The 22,518-nt window shown below is 43.2% G+C and overlaps 1 protein-coding gene across 1 annotated transcript in view; it reads right to left on the bottom strand.

Annotated features, from left to right (window-relative positions):
- The window catches only part of LOC121615929 (potassium voltage-gated channel subfamily H member 7-like), a 33,440-nt gene extending 11,417 nt beyond the window's left edge, over positions 1-22,023 (bottom strand). Inside the window, exons 1-10 of the mRNA XM_041950464.1 lie at positions 21,948-22,023; positions 21,321-21,551; positions 12,327-12,482; positions 7,461-7,895; positions 7,123-7,143; positions 5,877-6,088; positions 3,879-4,304; positions 690-1,089; positions 247-446; positions 76-78 (exon numbers count right to left, since the gene is read on the bottom strand). Of these exons, the coding sequence (XP_041806398.1) occupies positions 76-78; positions 247-446; positions 690-1,089; positions 3,879-4,304; positions 5,877-6,088; positions 7,123-7,143; positions 7,461-7,895; positions 12,327-12,482; positions 21,321-21,551; positions 21,948-22,023 (2,160 nt within the window). The remainder of the gene's footprint in view (positions 1-75; positions 79-246; positions 447-689; positions 1,090-3,878; positions 4,305-5,876; positions 6,089-7,122; positions 7,144-7,460; positions 7,896-12,326; positions 12,483-21,320; positions 21,552-21,947) is intronic.
- Between the last annotated feature and the right edge of the window lie 495 nt (positions 22,024-22,518).

Raw genomic sequence — 22,518 nt, 5'->3', positions numbered from 1 at the left:
ATTATTTCCATTTTCAGCGCATGCTCCTATTTCACACTCACGCTCATGGAAATAACAAGAAATAAAGATATGTACCTCCTGCTCTTACCAATGTAGAGATGTTAATCCAGATGAAAAGCAGACAAGAGAAAGAAAGCTCTTTTTAGAAGCTTGCACATATGGTATTTCAGTGATTTATTCAATGAGACGGTTAATGTTGGAGGGGGTCCTATCCAGCTACAGTTGCAGGTGATCATTTTTATTTACCGTGTTCATATCGATGCCGTTGGTGTAGGTCCAGGAGTGTTGGAAGTACTCCTCCAGCCTTTGCCTCAGTGGGTTCGGAATCTGGTGAAAGCGAATGAACTCCTTGACCCGTAACATCTGAGCATGATAGCGGGCCGTACCCGAGTACAACCTCTGGATGATGGCAGAGACGTTTCCAAAAATACTGGCATACATGAGGGCTGAAAAAGAGACAATGATCAATAAATGAGGGGAGCCGCATTTGACTGGCTGCTTTGCATGTTTATTGCCTTTTCCCGCAGAGGCACTTGAACTTGATTGAATGCTGTGACAAACACAGACAATCTGTTGTCTGGGATTGCTTCAAAAGAAGTTTATGCCTTAAACCATTTTGAGCGCTGCAGCAGATAAAAAAAGAACAGACTTACGCTAAAAGAAAGCGAAAGGCCCGTTAACATACTCACAGCCAATCAGCATGACACAGATGGAAAAGATCTTCTCTGAGTTGGTGTTCGGGGAAACATTTCCAAAGCCCACGCTGGTCAGACTGCTGAAGGTGAAGTAAAGTGCTGTGACATACTTGTCCTTGATAGAGGGACCAGAGCTAGGATCGCTGTAGTTGTATCTCTTTCCAATGGACACGCCCAGATTGTCCAGCCAGCCAATCTTGTGCTCCAAGTAGGGCTTCTCCACATTGCCGATGGCGTACCATATACAGGCCAGCCAGTGGGCGATGAGGGCAAAGATGCACATGAGCAGCATTAGGACGGCAGCGCCGTACTCAGAGTAGCGGTCCAGCTTCCTGGCCACACGCACCAATCGCAGAAGCCTCGCTGTCTTCAACAGGCCAATCAGAGTGGTTGTCTAAACAAAACATACAGTTTGAACGTTAACAAGTAAACTAACACTGTGATGGTATTACGATAAGAACATGCATCATCTCAGTACTGGACGTTTTTCATGCAAGTCTCTCATCAAGAAACAACCTTATCTGTCGCATATCTCCCACCGCCGCGTGCTCTGACGTGCTCTCTTCTGTAACAACAAATCTAAACTTGTGACAAATCATGAGCATCACTTCACGGTCTGAGATAATGGCTGCGTTGTGGCAACTCCCCACAGCGGTCAAAGGCAAATGAACACAGGAGTGAAGGCAGCGGCAGTCCACAGATAAATCCTCATTTATTCAACAGCGAGCAGGCAGCAGCACTCACACAGCGGGTCCCTGGGAGTTTGTTGCTGCTTCTGTGTCATCAAGACAGGCTTTAGCAACACTAACCGCCATTCCCATAAGCATGGCCATTTATCTACCTGACAATTACTGAATGACCTTTGAAAATGAAGTTAATGTCTGCTCGCAAGAGAGACTCTCCTTCCTAACCACTCAGGTACTTCTGTGTTTAATCTTGATTTTCTTAAGACAAATGGAAAACAAAAGATACCCAACAGTTTGTTTCTTCACTGAATGAAGTCGTTCAAATGATAACACACTTTCTAACTGCGTTTTTCTTTCAAATGTTCCTTCAAAAATGCGCCATTCTTTTAATTCTGCATTATTTACACTATATCTCTTGGTCACGATGGTGCTATAAGATATATATGCTATAAAATTTGTGCGCAGCAGAAATGACAAAACCTTATTGAAAGCATGGTTTGCAACCATCTTTTTCAGTGTAGCTAACTATATACAGTGAGCTGTCTGCTTTCTGGCCACCTGAATCGGTTTGAATAATACTACATTATGCAAAATGAGGAATTAACCAGCTTCTGTGTCCGTCTGTCTGCCTGGTTTGCTGATGCCAAATGTGTTGAATATTTAAGATAAACCATAAACATAACAATCAGGTCTCCCAAAACATATCCTCAATTTTTTATTTTTTTATAGACCACTTGCTGAACGTCTAAAAGTATTTTATCTGCTTTCTTCGGTGGTCAGCACTGCTGCTTCACAACAAAATGGTCCATGGTTAGAGTCCGCTGTTTGACTGGTGCCTTTCTGTGCAGGATCTACATATTGGAAATGTCAGCATGAGTATTTTTGTCTGTCGGTATGTTAGCCCTTAATTTGACATAAATGTGAGGTATGCAGTATGTGCACACAGCATTGCAGAGTCTGATGGAAATTCAGCATTTTGTGTGCCTCTCAGCTGATCGTAACACAGGCCTGTTGTACTGCTGGGCTCACAAATATCACCCATCTAACAACACCAGCAAAAAAAAAAAACTAAAACACACACACCTAAACACGAAACATAAAAAATATATTAGTTTGACCTTTAAAATCTCATATCGGTTAAACTTACAAGAACACTTCACTCTACAATCTAATGAAAGTTCAATTAAGTCTTAAATGTACCTGCACAAGCAATTATGTAACACGGCTGCACAGCACCCCCCCCCCCCCCCCCCCCCCCCCACCCCCCTCTGTTCCTCTCTAATGGAAACTCTCTCTAACGTTTAGGGGGTTCAACTTAGGACAAAGGACTCAACTTCTTTTTCCACCACATCCACGGTGGAATAGCTGGAAGCAAATCTTTTGTTTTTCTGATTCTCTAATTATAATGATTATTAACAAAACACTGCATGGTGCCAATTTTGCATAATGCCTCTCACAGTATGTTCGATCTTCTGGCAAGGCTAAGTTGTTATGAAAGCAACAAGACATTGATTGAAATCTATTTCAAATGTATTTCCTGCTCTAATCAAATGGTTTACTTAAGCGCTTGTAGGTTAAAACCGTCTTGTTAAGCTGCTAAATTAAATGAGCCTTGTGAAAACCATCTGCCACTGTCTCAGTTGCTTTTATTTTCTGAATGAGAACGCAGCTGAGCGGGACTTTGCATGCTCAGTCTGAAAATTATAAGCAAGTAATGTATCTGCATGTTATCACTGCATATGACGTCCTATTTATACACCTGAAAGGGAATCGACTAGTTTTCCCCCTCATTTATTTTTTTTAATGAAAATCACTTGTGTCAAAAATCCTGGTTTGCACTGAAACATGTTTTACAGCTTGTTGTGCAAATTTTCTGCTTTGGAATTTGTTTGTTTCACCATCTTGTGAGAGAAACAAACGTCCATTTTCTTTTTGATTTTTTTGTCATTCACCGACCTGACTCAGCAGCAGCAGCAGCAGCAGCAGCAGTGGTGGAAAAGATGATTATGGTTTATAATCAGGAGCTTTTCTGGTGTAATGGAGTGCCTACAAAGCACGATAAAGCACTGAAGTGGATCCAGAGCCTGAGGGGACATATCCTACCAACAAACAAGCCAGCAGGCCTGGCAGCCAGCCTACCAATGGCCATCTCACATCTGCATGTAAGCTGTGCACACAGCCCTGTTGGCCTGCTCCTCACATAAATGCATCATTGATTGCCATTTGGTAAGCCATTAATCCGTGTAAATGGATTCTAGAATGAGGACCATTCAAAATAAAAAAAAGAAAAAAAAACAAACATGCAATTTAAAGTAATCCTTTCAGAGCCGAGACAGAAAAATTCAGGCTTTAAGTAGTGGCCCAGGGGCACAAGTCTGGACTTAGTAAATGGATAACAGTGCAAGCATGGCTGGGTTGATGTGCAGTAAATCTCCCTGGGAGAAAAAAAAAAAAAACAGGTAAAAAAAACAAGATATATGCATTAGAGATAACGTACCTCATCTGATCCTGAGCCAAAGATGAGAAGGTCAAAGGGGATCGCCGCCACCATGTCTATAAGGAACCAGCCTTTAAAGTAATGGATTGCTATCTTAGCTGGATCGCTCACCACCTCTTCGTTCTGGTTTACGTAAGTGGTCCTGAAGTTTATGAGGATGTCGATGATGAACATGATGTCCACAATTAAATCCACCACATTAAGAGGGTTGCAAGAGTATCCGCATTCACGCCTCTTCTGCTCCCCTTGGTCGTTGAGAAGAAAAGCAGCAGAGTAGGGAGTGAGGATTGCGGTGTAGATGACCAGCAGCAGGATCAGCCAGTCCCACACAGCTTTGAAGGGGCTGTAGTGGAGGATGGTGAACTTGTCGATGCGGGCCGTCTGGAGTTTGTACTCTGGCAGCACGTCAGCTCCGAGTGACAGGACCTGTTAGGACAGGGTCAGAGCAGTGAGGGAAACCACCTGACGACACAACTCCACAGGAGCACTGAGACCACGAAAACCCAATTAATTTTCTAAATTGATGTTGATAGTGTTTGAGGTGAAAACCCCCCCCAATCTGTTCACTGATCATACTGAGGACACCTCCAGGTACTTAATTCATACGATAATTATTGGTGAAGCCCACCAGGTAATTTCACAGACTTCAAGGACTGCTTTGACAGCAACGGTGAAACAATAATGTAAGTGCTGTGCAGTCAAACGGTATAAGGGAAAGGCAGCCACTCTAGTATGACAAGTAGATTGCCTGTGTCCTGGCACCATGAATAATGTGACAAGAGGTCCATATTGTAAGAGCAGCTGTATAAACTTGCACTGATGGATATTTCTATACATATATTTTGGTAACCAAACATTTGTTTTAATTTCCCCACATGAATGAACTCTTGACTGGATGGTAAATTATTCATCGTGCTCTGGAAGGCCAAGCTGTCCCCTGTTTTTTTTTTTTTTTAAGGCTTAAGAAGCTGTAGCAGACAAAGAGACAGGGCTCTCCTATGGCAGAAAATAGTGCAGGAGTGAGGATGAGGGCAGCAGGTCTGTCTATTCATTTGAGCACATTCCCCTATCTTCAACACATGAATTATAGATTTCCCCACGCTAGCAGTCAGGGAGTAGATGCCGTGTTCACGTCTCAGCGGTGTCTCAAAACTAAAACCAGCAGGGAGGGAGGGAGAGCATTTAATCATGATAATGGCTTATCTTAATTTATGAAAGAGAAAGCTCTGTTGAAAGAAGTTTAAATGTAAGGTTTCTGGGCCTCTAGTTGCTGCTAACGTTGCTCTGCAGTACTAGATGGATTTAATTTCTGCTCATGCTGTGCTTATTTCTACCAAGAGAATAAAAAAAAATGTCAGAATGGTTCAAGTTATCTGACAAACACAGCCCATGAATTTTGGCATCCTATTTCATGTAATCAGATGAAACATTAATCAAAACGTGCGATGACCGCCTGCACTCTTTGCTGTCCTTGGCGAGCTGGCATCAGCTGTGCTGCTGGTCTTGTCAACAGGCTATTCTGCCACCAGACAGCCCTTGTTTCAGCCATATGACAGGAAGTGTTGGCCCTGCTGCATTGTCCTTGAGCAAGAAACTGAATCCCTGCAGAAGTGTTATGAACCTGCATTTGGGCTTGCAAGTGAAAAGATGAATTTCTACGATGAGGGATCGGTGGGATGTCCTTTCTCTCCCTTTCTGAAACAATTACCCTTACCTGATGAATGTCAACCTTTGTCTCTTCAATACCGTCACCACTCTCTCTGCAATTAAGAATGCCCAATTACCCCTTCACTCTTGTCAATGTCGCCTCTCCACTGTTGACCTGGGTGTGCTGTAGACAGTCATGTGAATGAACAGGATCACCTGCTGCTGTTTTTCACCTGAGATGAGATTTTTGCCGCGGTACCACCTACGTGAACGTGCATTTCAAAAGAATCCAGTGCAGATCGGCTTCAAAAGATTCTGCAGTATCAAACAAAGTGCAGCTTCCTGACTCACCTGTGTGACTTTTTCGGTGACGTTGTGAGTTCTGTCTTTGACCTTCGGCGCTATGATGGTTGTGTCAGATGTTGGCGGAGAGTGAGTCTTCTTATCGGTCCCCTCAGAGAAGTTGAGTGCAATCAGAGGGATCTTGTTGATGGTGCTGTACTTGTTGATGTTAGAATCAGAGGTAGAGCCAAGCAGGCTGGACTTCACGTGATTGAAAGGGCCTGGTGGTTTAGAACAAACAGCAGCAGACACCTTAGCACCCTCGCTAAACTTGTTTAATCTGAAACTGAACTTGAATAAAATTGCCTGTCAATATTACACAATATTTCAAATATATTCACTGACAGGAGTTGACATTGTCTTAAGAGCTAAAGGAATTACAATAAAAACTTTTGTTAAATTATGGTATCAGTTTTTGGTTTGCAAGCATGGATTTAACAAAGATTAAAGGAACGTTTCACTAATTTTCAACCTTATTTCCATGTTTTAAGTATTACGCTGACATGACAGTGATACACAGTGCTCTGTATACTGCAGATATATTGATGTAGCCAGCTGTGCCCTCTACAATACTGACAGTGGATAGTGGAGGAGTACTGAGAACTGTGCTTGGCTGTGAATTAGAACAAATTACAAATGTAGTGGAACTGATGATTCATTCAGAGACAAAAGATTATCAATTTAACATGTTCCTAAAAGCAAAGTTTTGACCTGCGTTTCTTCTGTTTTCATCACCGGTTATGAATGCACCAACACACACGTGTTAACAGTATGGTGGACTGGAGCAAGTGCATCTCTTGCAAAAATCATTTTATTGGAATTTTCATGTGTGGTGACAGAGAGCTGATGAGTACTGAGTGTTTCTGTAACGCAATGCGTTTGTGCAGGGTCTTCCCACAGATACTGTGTGCTTAATGGCTAGCATAGCTTTGGAGAACATCTGGTTAGCAGAGCTACTGCGGTATCACATAACACAGCGTACATTCATGCAGGTTAATCTAAAACCAATGCTTTGATTAGCAAATGATGAGAGCAGATATGAGGCTAACAGTATCACATTAATATGATTTCATCGACTGCTGATGTGACAAAATGACGTCATTGGTGTCAGTATACAACCATTTCACAGAGTTAAGTGCAGTAAGCCTCAATCTGTGTGGATCTGTGGAGAGCATTTATGCTGATTGCCTTGCTTGAAAGTCATGCTCCACAAACGCACAGAGCAATGAAATCATGGGCAGAAACACATCGTTACCTCTGACATGGCTACCATTGTCTAAAGGCAGCGTTTTGTGGACAGAGCAAATAAAGAAGAGACATTTTAATGCACCTATACACATATAAGAAAAGACAGTAAGATCAAAGGTATGAGTAAAGTTAATAAAACAAAAATGTTGTCTTTTAAACATTACTTTTGAAGACCAAATCAGTGATCACGTAAAATGCCTTGTTGAGCCCAGTGTTACATTGTTAATGATGGATGGCTTTCCAATGCAAACTCACTTAATGTGTTGGCTGGGCCAGTGGGGCACTGTACACTAATCGCAGATTGGAGAGGTAAGATATGCTCAGAGGAGACACTCTAGTAAATACCTTCACTTGTGTGACGATCCCTGAATATGCCTTTTGAATTGGAGTAGCCTTCAATTTCATGGACGGACGAGGCTCGCCTCATGCTGTTGATACTGCCTCTGGGGAAGGTGTTTGACAGGGTGGTAGAGGTCTGCAGGTCTGTCTGGTACAGCTTCTCCCAGGGGAGTTTGGGGGATGAATGGTCAAGTGGTTCAGGACCGATGCTAGCCTGGGAAGAGTGGTGGCTCGAGCCAATGAGGCCATGCGTGTCATTGGCCTCAATGGGATTGCAAAGGCTCTTGGTGGGTGAGGGGTAGTTCTGCAGGGCCACTGAGTCCTCATTGTCTTTGGGTGAGTCCACCATCACCGCATCTGGGTCCTCTTGTGGAAGAGACTGCTTGTTGGTGTTCATTAGGCTCAATGCGGCCTGGCGGAAGCGGAAGAATCTGCTCCTCCCTGAAAATTGAGAAAAAAATGATGAGAAGGTTCGTTAAATTTTTAGTGTACAAGACTGGAAAATAAAAACGTCCAAAATCATTTTCTTACAAATGAACAATGGCATTTATGATTGGATAAGAGGTTTAGTCTGCCTCAAACATATGCGGGAAAATGGAAAAAGAAATAAAAAATGTATAGGCCTGTAAATGAGAACTGATGAAACACTCAAATTACCCATTTTCAGCAATGCAACCACTGGAGAAGGAAACTCATTCCCCTGATTACATGATGTTATTATATAATTTATGTACTTTGTTTGTGGTCTTTTGGTATGCAAGTGACAAACATGACAAAAAGCACACGGATGCCCACATTAAGAACAGCGGGTGCTGAAACACGTCTGCTAATAAATAATAAAATGAACTCTTTTGGGCTCAGGTATCTCAAGGCTGTGCAGGCTTTTCAGATGAATCTGTTGTAAGGTTTCTATACTGTATTTGTCCCCAGTAAAACAAGGAAGACAGAATATCTGCAATAATGCCTACAACTGGTTCAGCCAAACATTCTGTGTGTTAAACATGTTGATCGGCTCGTTGGTTTTACACCTCATTGATTTGACGCGGGGACACAACTTTTCTACCGAAGCTGCATTTTCGGAATTGACGCGATAGCAAAGGTTAATGACCTCTCGGGACAGAGTTTTGGCTCATTAACAATAGAGAGTGAAAGTGAACCCTGCCTCGCTCGTGAGGCACCCATCCCTCAGCACCCTCCTTACATAACGCCATTGCCATCTGTTTCCATTCCATGGCCTAATGTGCTGATGTTACAACTATAGCGGCTTACAATAGAGCTGTGACACTCAACAAGTTTCCTGGAGAGGAACCCAATGACATCCTGAGTTGAGATATGGCCAGCCTTCCTGTCTGCAGTGAGACTGTGTCACGTGTACTGTTGCTCTGGCTGAATGCTTATATAACACCTATATAACATAGTTTAGGGTTAGGGGTCTGTCGGTGTGTCAGATGGTAGGTCCAGGGTAAGATACCTCTGCAACTCTTTAATTACATATCAATGGTACAAGAAGCATGAACCCGCTGACGTTCGTGGCTCCATGACTTTTCCTCCAGCACCACCGCAAGGTTGACATTTGTGTTTTTGAATGAAATATTCTCCTCAGAACTTCGTTTTTCCCCCCAATACTTCAATTGTGACCAAATACCTGCAAATGTGAGTTCCCAGTAACCTCAGCAGTGCTTGTGTTCACTGCTAATTAGCAAATGTTAGCATGCTAAAATATTCAACTAAGATGGTGAACATGGCTAATATCACTGCTCAGCATCAACATAGTAGCACCGACATTGTGCAAGGGGTGACTGTGCATCTTTAGCTTCAGTTAAGCTTGAATTTATAAACCTGTTAAGTAGGTAAAAATGCATTATACGTATATGTGAGGAAGAAATGCGGGCTACCTTGTTTTAGTCTTGACGACATGTCATTTTTTATTTCAAACTTTTGTCTTCTCTGTTCAAAATCTTGACATTGGTGTCCACAGAGAAGCGTCCTTTATTGCTGTTTGTACGTTGGTATACTGCTGAGACTTGACCTGAGGAGCTGGCTCTCCCATATTGAGCTTGCTCACTGGTCGTTGTCTCGCTGATATATGGATCTGCTTCCTGCTAGAACTGGATTGTTGTGCTGATATTTTAGTGGACGGAAATCTGCCTTAGCGTGTTGCTGGGTTTGAAAAATAGGATTCTGTGTTTATTGAGGAACGTTCCATCTATGTATAGAATGAATATGTTATTAAATCTGAGTGTGTTGCTCTGGAGTTTTCACTAGATTTTGACAAAAGCCTTTAAAAGCGTTCCTGAAGAAGCGTATCAGCCGCTCTCTGCGCTGTCCTGACATCTCTTCTGAGATGCTTTCAAACCAATTCACACTTTGATTCAGGGGACTGGTGACTCACACAGGACTGTTATGTGATCTGAACAACTCATATGTGGCCTAAATGACTGTCGTGTGACTTTTCAGTCTGAATGATTCAAAGAGGTTTACCTTCTTTGGGACTCCCCACTCGCGAGCACGCTGATTAAATCTTGAGGTTTAGTGACGAAATGTCTTCAAGAATAAAACAACTCCAATTTCTGTGAAGTATTTCTTTATACCCTTTCATTTGGATGATTGAGGATGCATTATATTTGTCAGTGGGATGGTCTGCAGCTGAGTGTGAAGGGGCGAGGATGAGGATCAGCCCCCTGCTTGTACTCTGCTGGAAAACGGTGGATTGTTGCCCTTTGAGCTGTGAGCGAGCTGCCGCTACAAGGAAAGGAGCAGCTCGAGGTCTTCTCAAAAGGGGGTAAGACAGAGCGAAAGATTAGATGGATGCGACATTCGCTGCAATATGGACTTTTGTATCAGACTTCAGCACAGCAGAGGCTGAAGGCGAAGCTCTTGATTTACGAGTTGAATAATGTTCTGGCCCTCAGCTACGCTCATGAGCTGTGGGTAGCGTTGTGGATGCAAGCAGCCAACATGACTTCCCTTCACAGGGTGTCTGGACTCGCCCTGTGGGGTAGGAAGAGGAAAGAGCTTGCAGTGGACAGTTCATTGAAAGTTCATTAATTCCAATTGAGTTTTTGGAAACCACTGGCAAAATTGTAAATGTCAGATTTCTATATTTACTCTGGAACTTAATTATGTTTCTGCCACAACCGAATTTAGCTAGCCTGCACTAATATGTATAATTAAGCCATTCAGGAGTGGCTGCACAATTAAAGCACAAGTTATGCTCCATGCAGCTGTAATTACATTGTTGGGATAGTGCCACTCAGTAGAATTCAAAGAGAGTAAGCATAGTGATGGCGAACCTTTACAATAGGAGTTTTAAGTGAAATATTGTATTGTACAGCGCATGATATGCATCCAGTTGTAGACAGAACAGTGAGATGAAGATTGCGCACTGAACAGTGTTTCTTTCTGCTGGGTAATTTCGAACTATTGTCTCTGGTTCTGGGCCTCGAAGGCACGTTGAGGTTGCTGAATGGTGTGTTCTAGATGGCAGCTCAGGGAAAGAGGGATTGCTCTCTTCCAGGCTGAATATTGTGCTAGTTGACACCTGCAGGATTATTGCCTGCTGTCAGCACCGGATCATAATTAGCCCCCCAATGTCCCGAAATCACTTTTCACAGACTGCTACACTAAAACGTATGGCCAGGCTACTTTGAAATGTCTTCCCTGATCATTTCAGGAAAAATGCTAGAAAAAAAGAAAACAAGGTTCTTCCTCTGCCAGTTCTTTCATTCTGCTTTAAAGGCTTGTTCACCTGAAAGGGCTTTTATTTGTAAAGGTACAAATTTTTAGTATCTTCTTACAGTTTAAATGCTAAATACATGCATTTGTCATACACATCTGAAGTAATGTAGAATATGTGATGTGCAAACGGTCTTTTTTGTTGCACTTTAATGCCGTGGTCTTATCTAAGGGCTGCCCAAAGACAAAGACAGTGGTAAGGTCATCCTTTAAGTGTGATGTGTGCATGTAGTCAAGACTTGTTCTAATGTAAAGTCACATCATATGTTTATCTGGCCCGTCTGCCCACAGATCCCCCCGCTGAAGCACTGTCACAAGCAATCAGCTCTGATTAGCAATGCTAGCCACGGACACAGGCACTCGCTCACACACATGCACGCACGCGCGCACACACATATGCATGCGTGCACGCGCTGAAACACACACACACATACACACACAGAGAAACAGCACAAGCCGAATGCCAGTGCCTTGGAGGAATTCATGCTGAGTGAAGTGGATCAGCGAGCTCCGGTCAGAGAAGAGATGCTGAGTGCCTCCAATCAGAGAGGAGCTGGAATGTCTCATTGACATTTACACCTATACTGACACACATCCAAATAAAAAATGAGGGCGCGGTACATGCACGCATGCACAGGCTGCTCCCCCCAAAAGACACAAAACAGGCAGAATGATTAAGAATTAAACACATTGAACAAGATAAGGTTACGTAAGCAGACCACTCAAACTGTTTTGTCCTGGCAAACTAAATAATGCATAGTTTTTTGGAATAATAGAAGCTGGCAATGTGATTGGAGGTTACACTGAGCGTTTGAGGCAATCAAATTCTCTGGTGCACAATTATTGTCTAGCAGACACAGAGGGCTTTTCTTTAAATGAATTATCTCAATTGCAGCCATCCACTTATGCAACACGCCTCTGTTAAAGGAATTATGTGTTAAAGGAATGGTGCCATCTCACAATATGCACACAGGTTCACTGACAAAAAAGAGTAAAATGTGACCAATGCATGACAGGTGCATCATTACACAACATCACAAAAATTAGTCCCTTTTTAATTTTTTTTTTCTCCTTTGCTTTTTCAGGTACCTTTACTGTATATCATAGTAAGGTGAGAACTGCCTATCAAATACTCACTCTGATCTGACTTTGTGGGAGATGTTGGGCTGATCTTCTCTGTGGAGTTGTCACTCTCCTCATCCACGACGTAATCAAAATTTAAGATGAACATCATTACCACGCCCTCCTCATTTTTCACCGGGATGATGTGAGTGTTACACTGAAAGTCAGACCCTGAAAGAGAGACAAAGCGTCAGTGGCGAAGAGAAAAAGAAGTGTACATTATCCTTCTGCCTGTCATCTCTGAAGCGGTTAGCATGTCTTAAGATGTCCAACATGAATACAACCTATAGAAAAAAAGTAGAAATTTATCACAATCAGGAAAGTCACAGTGGAGACTTTTTATTTACAATGTTAAATAAACAGATATTTACAAATGACTAACACCTCCTTCTGGTTTCTCATGAATGCTGGGAAAACAGACGAGAAGCGAATTCGATTTAAAGGTCAGCGCTTGCATGTCAGAACAAAGTTGAGATAAAATAAGTAAGCCCAGGGGTTAAACAAAGTATATGTGTTTTCATGTGTGCTCGCATGCCTATTTGAGCCCATATAGATGTGCCACATGTATTTTAACGAGCAAAATGATGCAGGCTCTCAGGGGGTTGGACACATATGATGCAAGGGCCACAGTATGGTGCGGATAGCAGGGTTTAGCAGAATAGATCAAACAGGCAGGACAGATTACAGCCAATTTAGAGGATTGCGATGTGCTCGTAGGAATAATGACTGGAACAGAGGATCGTGTGAAGCGGTGGAGCAGAAAACATCTGTGATCTAAACTTATTCAGGAGCCCAGAATATCTCAATTTGTCAGCTGTTATTGCTGTGTTAGTGAAAGCCACTAAGTGGCCTGCGGGCACAACTGCCCACCAATAAAACTGTCTACCCACTGGACCCTAAACAACAACAACATAATAGCTACTGTAATGCTATAGGGTGACATACAACATCGCAGTGGCCACCTCTGCTATGAGAGAAAGCTGCCTTGGCAGCCTTATGTCCGAAATTACACCAATTTTAAACACATCATCAAAAATCCACATTACGTATATTCATATCATCTGGCCGATAAAATTTAAATATGTACTACTAGCTGTCCCTTTGTCTCTGCGTCCTTCTGTCTTGTAGTGTTGCTGCTACTCACAGAGGACACATATTACCAGTGTTCACTGTAATCTCCGCAGGGCTCACAGACACCCTGCCAGCAGCATTCATTAGCAGTAGACTTGCTGTCTGACTAAATATAACAAGCTCGGTCTGCCTCAACATGCCAGAGTTCTGTTGGAAGAATTTCTGCATCAAAAGTCCCAGAAGTAATGGCGCATTGTTACCACAGACGATGCGGTAATGTGATTTGAATACAGCGGAAGACGTCAAAAACGTGCAGAATTTGAGAATGCAGGTAGAATTACGCAGTGTCGTCTGAGGTAATGGGAATAAATAGCAGCGCATACGCTTGTGTATGTGCTGTATGTGGATCATAAAAACCAGCAGGGGGAGGGGGGCCGGACACTCCATGCCCATCTTGCCTGGTGTCGCGTGTGCCTGGTTCTGTCATGTTGTAAAGTAGAAGAGCTGTGCTTAGAGAGCTGGGGAACTGCAAGTCCTCCCCCAGAAAATCCCTTTTTCATAAAAAGCACTTTCCTGCATTTCCCAGAAAGCCTTCACTTAATTCTACATTGTCCCTTCCATAAAAGGGGACATTTTTGGTTCTGGCTCTGATGTGTTTGATTTAGCAGTATGCTCATTTTTAACAGGCAAGGAGAAGTGAAGCGAGCGAGGGAGCCATTCAGTATCAACTTTTAATTATCTGATGAATCCCGCAGGAATTAAACTTGTTAGTTCTAAACCCTTAAAAATGAATTGGCTCCAAAAACGAACACTTACTGATGTTATTTTTGGGACATTTTTCCTTTATTCACACTGGAGTGGTGACAGAGTGATGTCTGATGCCAGATCTCTAACCACATATTCATTATTGTTTTTCAACTGAAATGATTTCTTGTGAGAGTTTAATATATTGAAATAGGAAAGTAAAAGTCCATTGAGACATAGACAAGCAGATTCCATATATATTACTGTATATTTTATTTATTGTAGCTCTTCAAATGCCATGTTATTAAAAATGACGAAATGTTTAGCCTTGTGTATTCTAATGCATCTTTCCTCCATGCTTCTTCACTTGGTCTAAATTTTGCTCCCTGTCAGGGGTTTAATAACATGTGCATTATATGTAGCATTAGGGGTTCCCTGCTACATAGTTGCATGGTTACGTGTCAATATTTTCATTCACTTAAGCACATTTTTTTTCATTACGGAACATTTTAGACAGTGTGAGCATTGTGTGCAACAGCGTCATCAGCTGATGATGAGGTACAGTGTGTGTCTGTGTTTGCAAAGGAATGCAAAATGCGAATGAAATGCAAAATAAATTATAAAATCCCTCATATAAAAAAGGAGAGGGTAGAAGTAATACACTGAATATCTCTACTGGTTAATACCAACAGAGGTCTAGTGTAAATTATTTCGAACTATAAGCTGCACATTGCCAAGATGGTAAATTCAGCAGAAATATTTCCGGGCTGCAGTTTACCTCAGCAGATGGGGAAACAATGGTCATGCTTAAAGGCTAAACCATGGGGGGCTCTTCTCATCTGGTCTCCTGCTGAATGTCACCTCTACCGAAACGCATCAAAGGAAAGCTTCTTTATAACTGCTGCGTTAAATCAGCGGACACTGTGCAGTCCTCGGTTTGATCCGATGATGTGCTCTTGTACGTATTTGCCCACAGTGCTTCAGACCCTGGTGAGCAAGAGGAACTTTTTGTGAATAAAACAGCTTTTCTTTCCTCCACCCAAAGTCAGCGGCAGAAAGCCATGTGATCGGAGATACTCATGACCTGAAGAAAAACGGCTTCTGTCATTGATTGGGAACAACTGCGTTATTCATCTTCTTCATGACTCACAACAATGGTCGAGTCTAAGGTATTTTGGTGGGGCAATTATGTGAATGCAAAGCTTTGATTTTCTCCCTATGTTCCACTATCCGTATTTAGCTAAAACTTAGTCAGTGGCAACACTAATAGAGAGCCACAGCATCCCATGATGCTTGTGTAAATCAGCAAGTTATTTACAGCATGCGGAACCTTGGAAAAACCATGATGGTTTTTTGTCTGTATTCAATACATATTCACTAGTGCTACTGACATGCCAAGGTTTATAATGAGACCCTAAACCAAATTCCACTACCTAGCATTGTGTGATAATACAGTTAAAACCAAGCCATTACATTATTTGTGAGTAAAAACTGAAGTCAGATTGAACTGTGATGCCTCCCTCTGACGGACAAATTGCGTTGGCAGACACGACTTCTCAGCTGAAGTGTCACAACGAACAAAACTGTCAGCTGTGGTCTTTCCCAGATTCTCTGGGAAGTAATACTGGATTCAGGAAAACACACTTTTCATCAGAAAAAAACACCAGAACACAATAAAAAACGCATGAAATCAAATGTGTGACTATGTAACCAACATGTACTGGAGATATAAACCCCTGACATCAATCGCAGTGCATTTCAAGCTCATTCAAGTCACTTTTCTGCATCTCCACAATTCACAAATGAAGAGTTTTGCTTCCCTTCATGCTTCCCTTGTTTTCATTTGCTCTCATATTTGCTTTCATCTCTCGTGTTTTCTCTCCATCATCACCATCAGTTTGATAGTTTGCCTGATAGGGTCCAGCTGCACACTCTGTACCCTCTCTACAGCCATCAGTACACTTCAAGCAAAGTGCCTGTTGGATTGTCAAAAAACATCTGAAGCCCCTCTCTCAAAGCCTTCAAGAAGACCGTTCAAAAGTGTGTGTTTGTGTGATTCATTATGTCTTGTCCCTCTCTGTGATGGCAGGCTTTGAGTGAGCTTGGCTTTAGATGTGGACAGACAACACTTTGCACAAACTAGTGTGTAACAAGCATAGCCGGCCTTAATGGTGGCTGGTGGCTGGGAGAGCTCAACGCACTGCAAAACAAACCAAAAAAAGCACAAGGAAAGGAAAAAAAACATCACTTTGACAATGCATACATCACATTAAGAAAACCCCTCCCACAGCAGTTAAATTAAACACAGTTACAGCCCTGCTCTTAGACTTGGACCGTGACTCTTCCGGGAAATTAGGAAACACAATCACTAATTTGAATAAACATACACAAAGAAATGCTGCAAGTCGTACAGAACAACACAGAACTGAATTCCTGCTAACGTGCTCCTAATTAGTAAATGGCAAATGCCATGTCGGTGTAGCCAGAATCATGCAAGCCTCATGTTATTATAAAACAACAATATATGTAACATTGTCAACTCACTATCCAACATCACGCATCACTCTGTTGCATTCTGTGCCACTTGCAGCGTTTCTGCCTTCCGTATGTGCTCCATTTGTTTTTTCGTATGCTGCATTATGTATTTTTAAACTGGTAAATGCGTCTTTCAATTGTCTGGTGTTTTATTGATGTGCAGCTCTTAACTTTGCTAAATCTGACAAACGTGTCGGCCAAATGGTGAAGATAGTTTCCTAATTTTCTTCTCTTTTCTCCTTGTGCATGTATGTTCGTAGCTGCATGGTTAACCTCTGACCCTGGTAAATATACAGCGTACCGTGTGTTAACCGCCATCCAACCTCCCTATTCTCCTGCAACACTCAGCTCAGCATAACACAATGCTGTCCAAACATGGCCATAGCTGCTGGACATGGTTAACATCACTGGCAGTTTGTACCAGTGAGCGTCCATTAATTCCCTGACCTTTATATAGAGTGTTTCCCTGCTGGCCAAGAAATGTTATTTACACCTGCTTGAATGAATGGACAGTGTATTAAGACTAGCTCCCTTTTCATGATGGAAATTTCATTACTCCAGATTCTATTTCCATCATCAATTATTAAAACATTGCTGCTTAATCAAGTAATCTTGTGGACATGCTTACGACGATGACTCACAGGTCAAACAGAGTTGTGGTGAAACGTCTTGTGAGATGTCTTGAAGACACATCAATATATGCAGTAGTGGTGTTTGTGTTCATGGAGCAGTGCAGGTTTCACTATACATTTTAAAAAAAATCTTTCAAAATGACAAGCTATGTCTTATTTGAACCCCTCTGATGTTTTGAGGCCTCCTATTAATCTGCATAAGCTGATCTACTTCAGGGAGAAACATGAGTTGATGATTTTTGTGTCTTTATACCGATGCACTATCCACAACTGCAGCATTTAAACAGTACAGCCCCAGACTACTGCCTGGTAGCAAGTCTCGTATAATGAAATCTGACATGTTTCTCGTTTAGGGCTATTCTGCTTAAGCCAATACGCATCGTTACTGGGGCATAGCCAATCGGGACTAGGGCATGTAGGGAGAGGCCATGCAAGCTAACCCTTTGTTTAGAGTCCCTGGGCCTTGTGGCAATATCTCGCCTCAGTGAGACTGCTGTAAGCTACACAGCCTGGCCTAATTTCATCTTCAATCAGTGTCTCCAGAACCGTCAGGGATAACTAGCAGCTCGGGCTCAAGCTACATTTCATCTGTGTTTATCAATTCATGATATTTTGCTCAGCAACTATTTATTCTGTTTGATTTTGGCCCAAATGTTGGTGCATTGAATGCAAAAACTGAAGTCAGCATGCGGTGACTGATAAGAGAAAAACACAGATGGTATGGAGAGGAATATTAGATTACTACCTCCAGTACAAGAATCCCGTGAGATAAAAATAGCCTGTGGATGAACATTCCCACCCAATGCAAAGTAAGACCTGTGTAGTTATAGTGTTCGAACATCCATCTGCGCCCCCTCTCCGCCAATTAACTTGTTTCGCGTTGTAATTATGGGCAGAAATGGTCGCAAACAGTCCATTATCTAATAAATATGCAAATGTCCCTGCGATGAAGCTGATATTAATGTCCTTGAGATGGAAAGTCCCTCGGCTTCTGCTCGGACGAGCTGATTTCCCTCGAACACATGAAACCTGATGAGGAAAGCTCAGAGCGTGTTTCACCTCATACTGCGAGACACCAAAGAGGGCCGAGCGCGATGAAAAATGGATGCGCTCTTTTGGAGGGTAGTCATCCAAGTGTCCTGCAGCACACCTTGTGCACTGCGGGCTCTCGGCGTCCCCCTGTCCCCTCGCTCCCCTGCCACTAAACCCTCAGCGGGGGCACGCGCGGCCCCTCGGTCCCCTCGGCGGGGTGTCACCTATGAAACCCTGCACCCACGCATACCACATGTCCCAGATCATTCAGCGCGCTCAGCTAAGCTGCCGCTGTTACGAAGCCATTATCCATTTAACTTCTCTCTGCACGGTGTCAGCTTCCTTTTGTTAACACTCATTCAGGTACAAAGTATTATTACACCCCGTGGAATAGGATAGCTTTACAAAGCCATCAAGGGAAAGCATTTACCTCATTGATTATGTATCATCGTTGGAGGAAGACTGCGCGTGTGGGATCTCCTCTCACAACCGATGTTGGTTGCTCACGCGGACAAAAAACGAGAGGAAAAAGGCCCTCGCGCTGAAGGCCTTTGCTCTGCTCCCACGGTCCCCTTTGTTCCACTACTTTTAATTTCGAAGCATACGCATAAGCAGCTTAAATTTTTGCCTTTTCAGTGAAAAGAGCCAAAGCTTTTTTTGCTCCTGATGTCGCACGCCTCCCTTCCGCAAATCCTGACCTTACTTTTTTTAAAGATTTCCCACTGCAGTTATTGGCGGAGGAGCAAAAACAAAGTGCACTGCGCTGCCACACTGCAATCCCTCTAACCCCGGGCATTTAAGGCATGTCTGCAGATCACACTTCAACCAGTATTTAGAATGACAAACAGGGAGAAATAGATAGTAATACTGGCAACTAATGCTGCTATATTTTATGTTCTTTTTAAACATGCCTGTGTTATTTGTGACGTGCAGTAGGCGCGTGGAAAATGGACGGGTTTAATACAAAGGATTAGCCAATTTGCATGAGGACTGATAACTTGAAACACAGTTAGGAGAGGAGACAGTGAAAACATCCACTTTCCAGCCATCAGCTTCAATTTGTGGAGCGACTTGAATCAATATGGCCACCGCTCTCAAGGATGCCATCAATCTTTCATCCCCCTATAGCAGCGGGAGCGTGTGGATTGTGTCCTCCATACCAGTTTAATGCATTTACTCTGTAAGCTGCTCATTCCCAGTCACTGCACTGTCAGCCTGACATCTTTATTCATAAGCACACGCGCTCACTGTAAATTCCTCTGAGGAGTATTAAGAGTTGTGTCTTGAAGCCGCGATGCACACCGGGGAGGATTGTGAAGAGACAGAGAGCAGCGATTATGTTGGGAGGTTTCCGCGGCTCTCATCCGCTGCGCTTTAAACATTACACGGGCGCGTGACGTTTCGACGGAGCGCGGCACATGCGTGTGAAGACGGGAGGATGGGAAACTAAATGAAGTTCAAATCCCGCTTGTCAAGAAGCAAGCTGTTCGTGCTCTCGCAAACAGACTCCAGAGTGTTTTCTGTAATTGTCCTGCAGGTTTCTGAGACAATCTATTTCAACAGAGCAGCAGCCGGCTCTTGATTCTTCCTGATTAGCAAAAAAACAAAACAAGCAAGACAAAAAAAAAAAAAAAAGCAAGGCTGATGGCTGCTGATGGTAGATTAAACATGTATCCATGGCCTAGAATCTAATCAAACTCACAATTAAAAATTAAAGCCCTGGCTCCTTATGATTAAATAAAACATTACGTCTCTTTTTTCCATCTTCGACTCCTCATTTATTGCTGTTTGTACCATGGAAGTTAACACAATAAAGAATATGATCTTAAAGCAACAATATCGCCAACACTGGCAGGGAATGAAAGGAGAAAAAAAAAGCATGGTTTTATCGTGCTGCTCTATAAGAAGAGTACTTCTGGACTGACTCTGTGCAGCCATGCCATGCTGACCATAAAAAGCTCATGTGAGAGCATGGCAGGAGGTGGTCAATCCGGGGATTTATGCCACTGAGCGGCAACATCATATTAATACTCTGACTCAGGATTGCTGTCTCTGCAGTGCACCATTCATACCAGGACTAGGATTGGCCAAAAATGAATGACAAACACCAGTCTAGCATTAAAAGGAGAGCATTTTTTATGCAAAGCTGGCAAAGCTGTAGCCTATCTCATGTGCAGCAATGGCACAGATTAATGGATTGATCCACCGTCGAGTAAAGCTGCTGTACACCTTTGCCGCAAGCCACGACATGGCTTAATGAATCAAGGGTCTTCAAATATGCAGCGAGCGCATTTTAATTGAAAAGCGTGAAGCCGGAGTCAAGAAACGTGAACTTTGCTCCGTCTCTCCTCCACATCTCTCGCTCTGTCCGTCAAAACACAAGAATCATGTTTCCACCTGACATAGCACCTACTGCTTCATCCTATTCCTATCTCTGTGCTACATCCGAAACTAAGAAGAAGTGCTCGCCACAATTTTGGCAAGCAGAGTTTTTTGTCACCCGGGCACGTGATGTAATGAATCAAGGCAGGTGCCAAAAAGATTCTACCGCTGTGTTTCAATACGTTCTCACATGGAGCTTCTGACTGTTCTATCAGACACACTGACTATTCCCCCTCCTCTGTAATGCACACAACCAAACATTAATAGCATGAATGTAACACCACTGTCACACCACACCACCACAATCATTTTCTAATGTGGTATGTGGATATCACATGCAGCAGCATGTTCTTGTTTTGGACTGTTCTTTGTCTCATCATAACCCTCCTCGTGTATGAGGAAGTTCTGTTTACTGCTATCAGGGCTAATGTCTGGAGCACATATTGTTACTGACTGGTTAGCAACAGACTGACAGGCCGCATCATGGAGTGGACACAGTGAGGAGCCGCAGTAGGTGCTTTTTTCTGGAGCAACACGTCAGAAAAAAAAAGACCCCTCTCGGCTTAAGGACGCGCTGTGACAGCCACTCTCCTGTGCCAGGCCACTGACTCACCATCCTTCCGGTAGTAGGTGATCTCCACCTTGCGCTCCTCTGAGCCAAGCACAGCCTGGGACACCTGGCTGATGGCCTCCTTGTCCGTGAGGTCACCGTGGAGGAAGTCGCAGGTGCATGGCTTCTGCATGATATCCGGTCTGGAGAAGCCCGTCATCTCGCAGAAGCCATCGTTGCAGTATATGATCGCACAGTTCTCCACCCTGGCATTGGCTATCACAAATTTCCGGTCTGCATGAGAAGAGAGAGTATGCACTGTATGGATGCAAGCACTCTGACCTCAGAGGCCACACCATGGTGGCTCACAAATAAAACCAATCAGCAATCAAGTTGATTAAATTCACTGGCACTGTGGAAACAAATAAGCAGCAATTTGCATATTCTAATTAACGGTAACTACATTTATATACATTGTTTTCAGTTCCTGCGCTACTAATGTTTTTATTCAGCAAACCTCAAATAAAAAAAAATCAACATTTCAGTCTTTTGTTTGTCTCCTTAACAAACAAAGTCATTAATGTTTTTTTATGCCATGCACCATTTTTATTACAGCATGAACTTGGATTTTTATTGTGAATCTATCAAAGCAGTATTATCTCTCTGGCAGCACATGAAGAAGATACTCACTCTGACCCTCGAATTTCCGAATAATTAATCCAAGGAATGTGTTTTGTGGCGCAACGTGACCTCTTCTCACAGGCATGTTTGAGCACAGAATATCCCGCGATCCCCAGCAGAAGCGCCTTTTACAAGTAAATCCCGAAGTTACAGATGTTGGCTCTTCGTGCTGCGTCCCTCACCACAGACCATAGTCGACGCGAGCGCTCTCTTCCCACTTTAAATGACCTTCCCACTTCGCCGAGGAGTTCCCTTAGCCCGCTTGTATGCCCGAGCATGTAAATGCCTCCTCGCCGAGACGCGCGGAATCGGGGAGGGTCGCTGGAGTTACAGTCAGTTCGCAAAGCATTTCGCGTTGAGGATGGGTGCGATCCTGGCGTCCTCTGTGGCGGTGTGTTGGGCGCATGCAGCGGGCAGTGCTTGATATGCCAAAGGGAGTGACGTTGCTCCCAGGGGGCTTAGTTCCCTCCACCTCGGGTAAGGATAAGTCCCAGCCCTGTGCTCCGACACTGAGCGTTATGGAATATGCGCTCATTTGGAATCGCATGCGCTGCAATATGCATGTATATGACAGCGCACT

Source organism: Chelmon rostratus, chromosome 13 (assembly GCF_017976325.1).
Source record: "Chelmon rostratus isolate fCheRos1 chromosome 13, fCheRos1.pri, whole genome shotgun sequence".
Lineage (NCBI taxonomy): Eukaryota > Metazoa > Chordata > Actinopteri > Chaetodontiformes > Chaetodontidae > Chelmon > Chelmon rostratus.
This window is presented reverse-complemented; position numbering and strand designations above follow the sequence as displayed.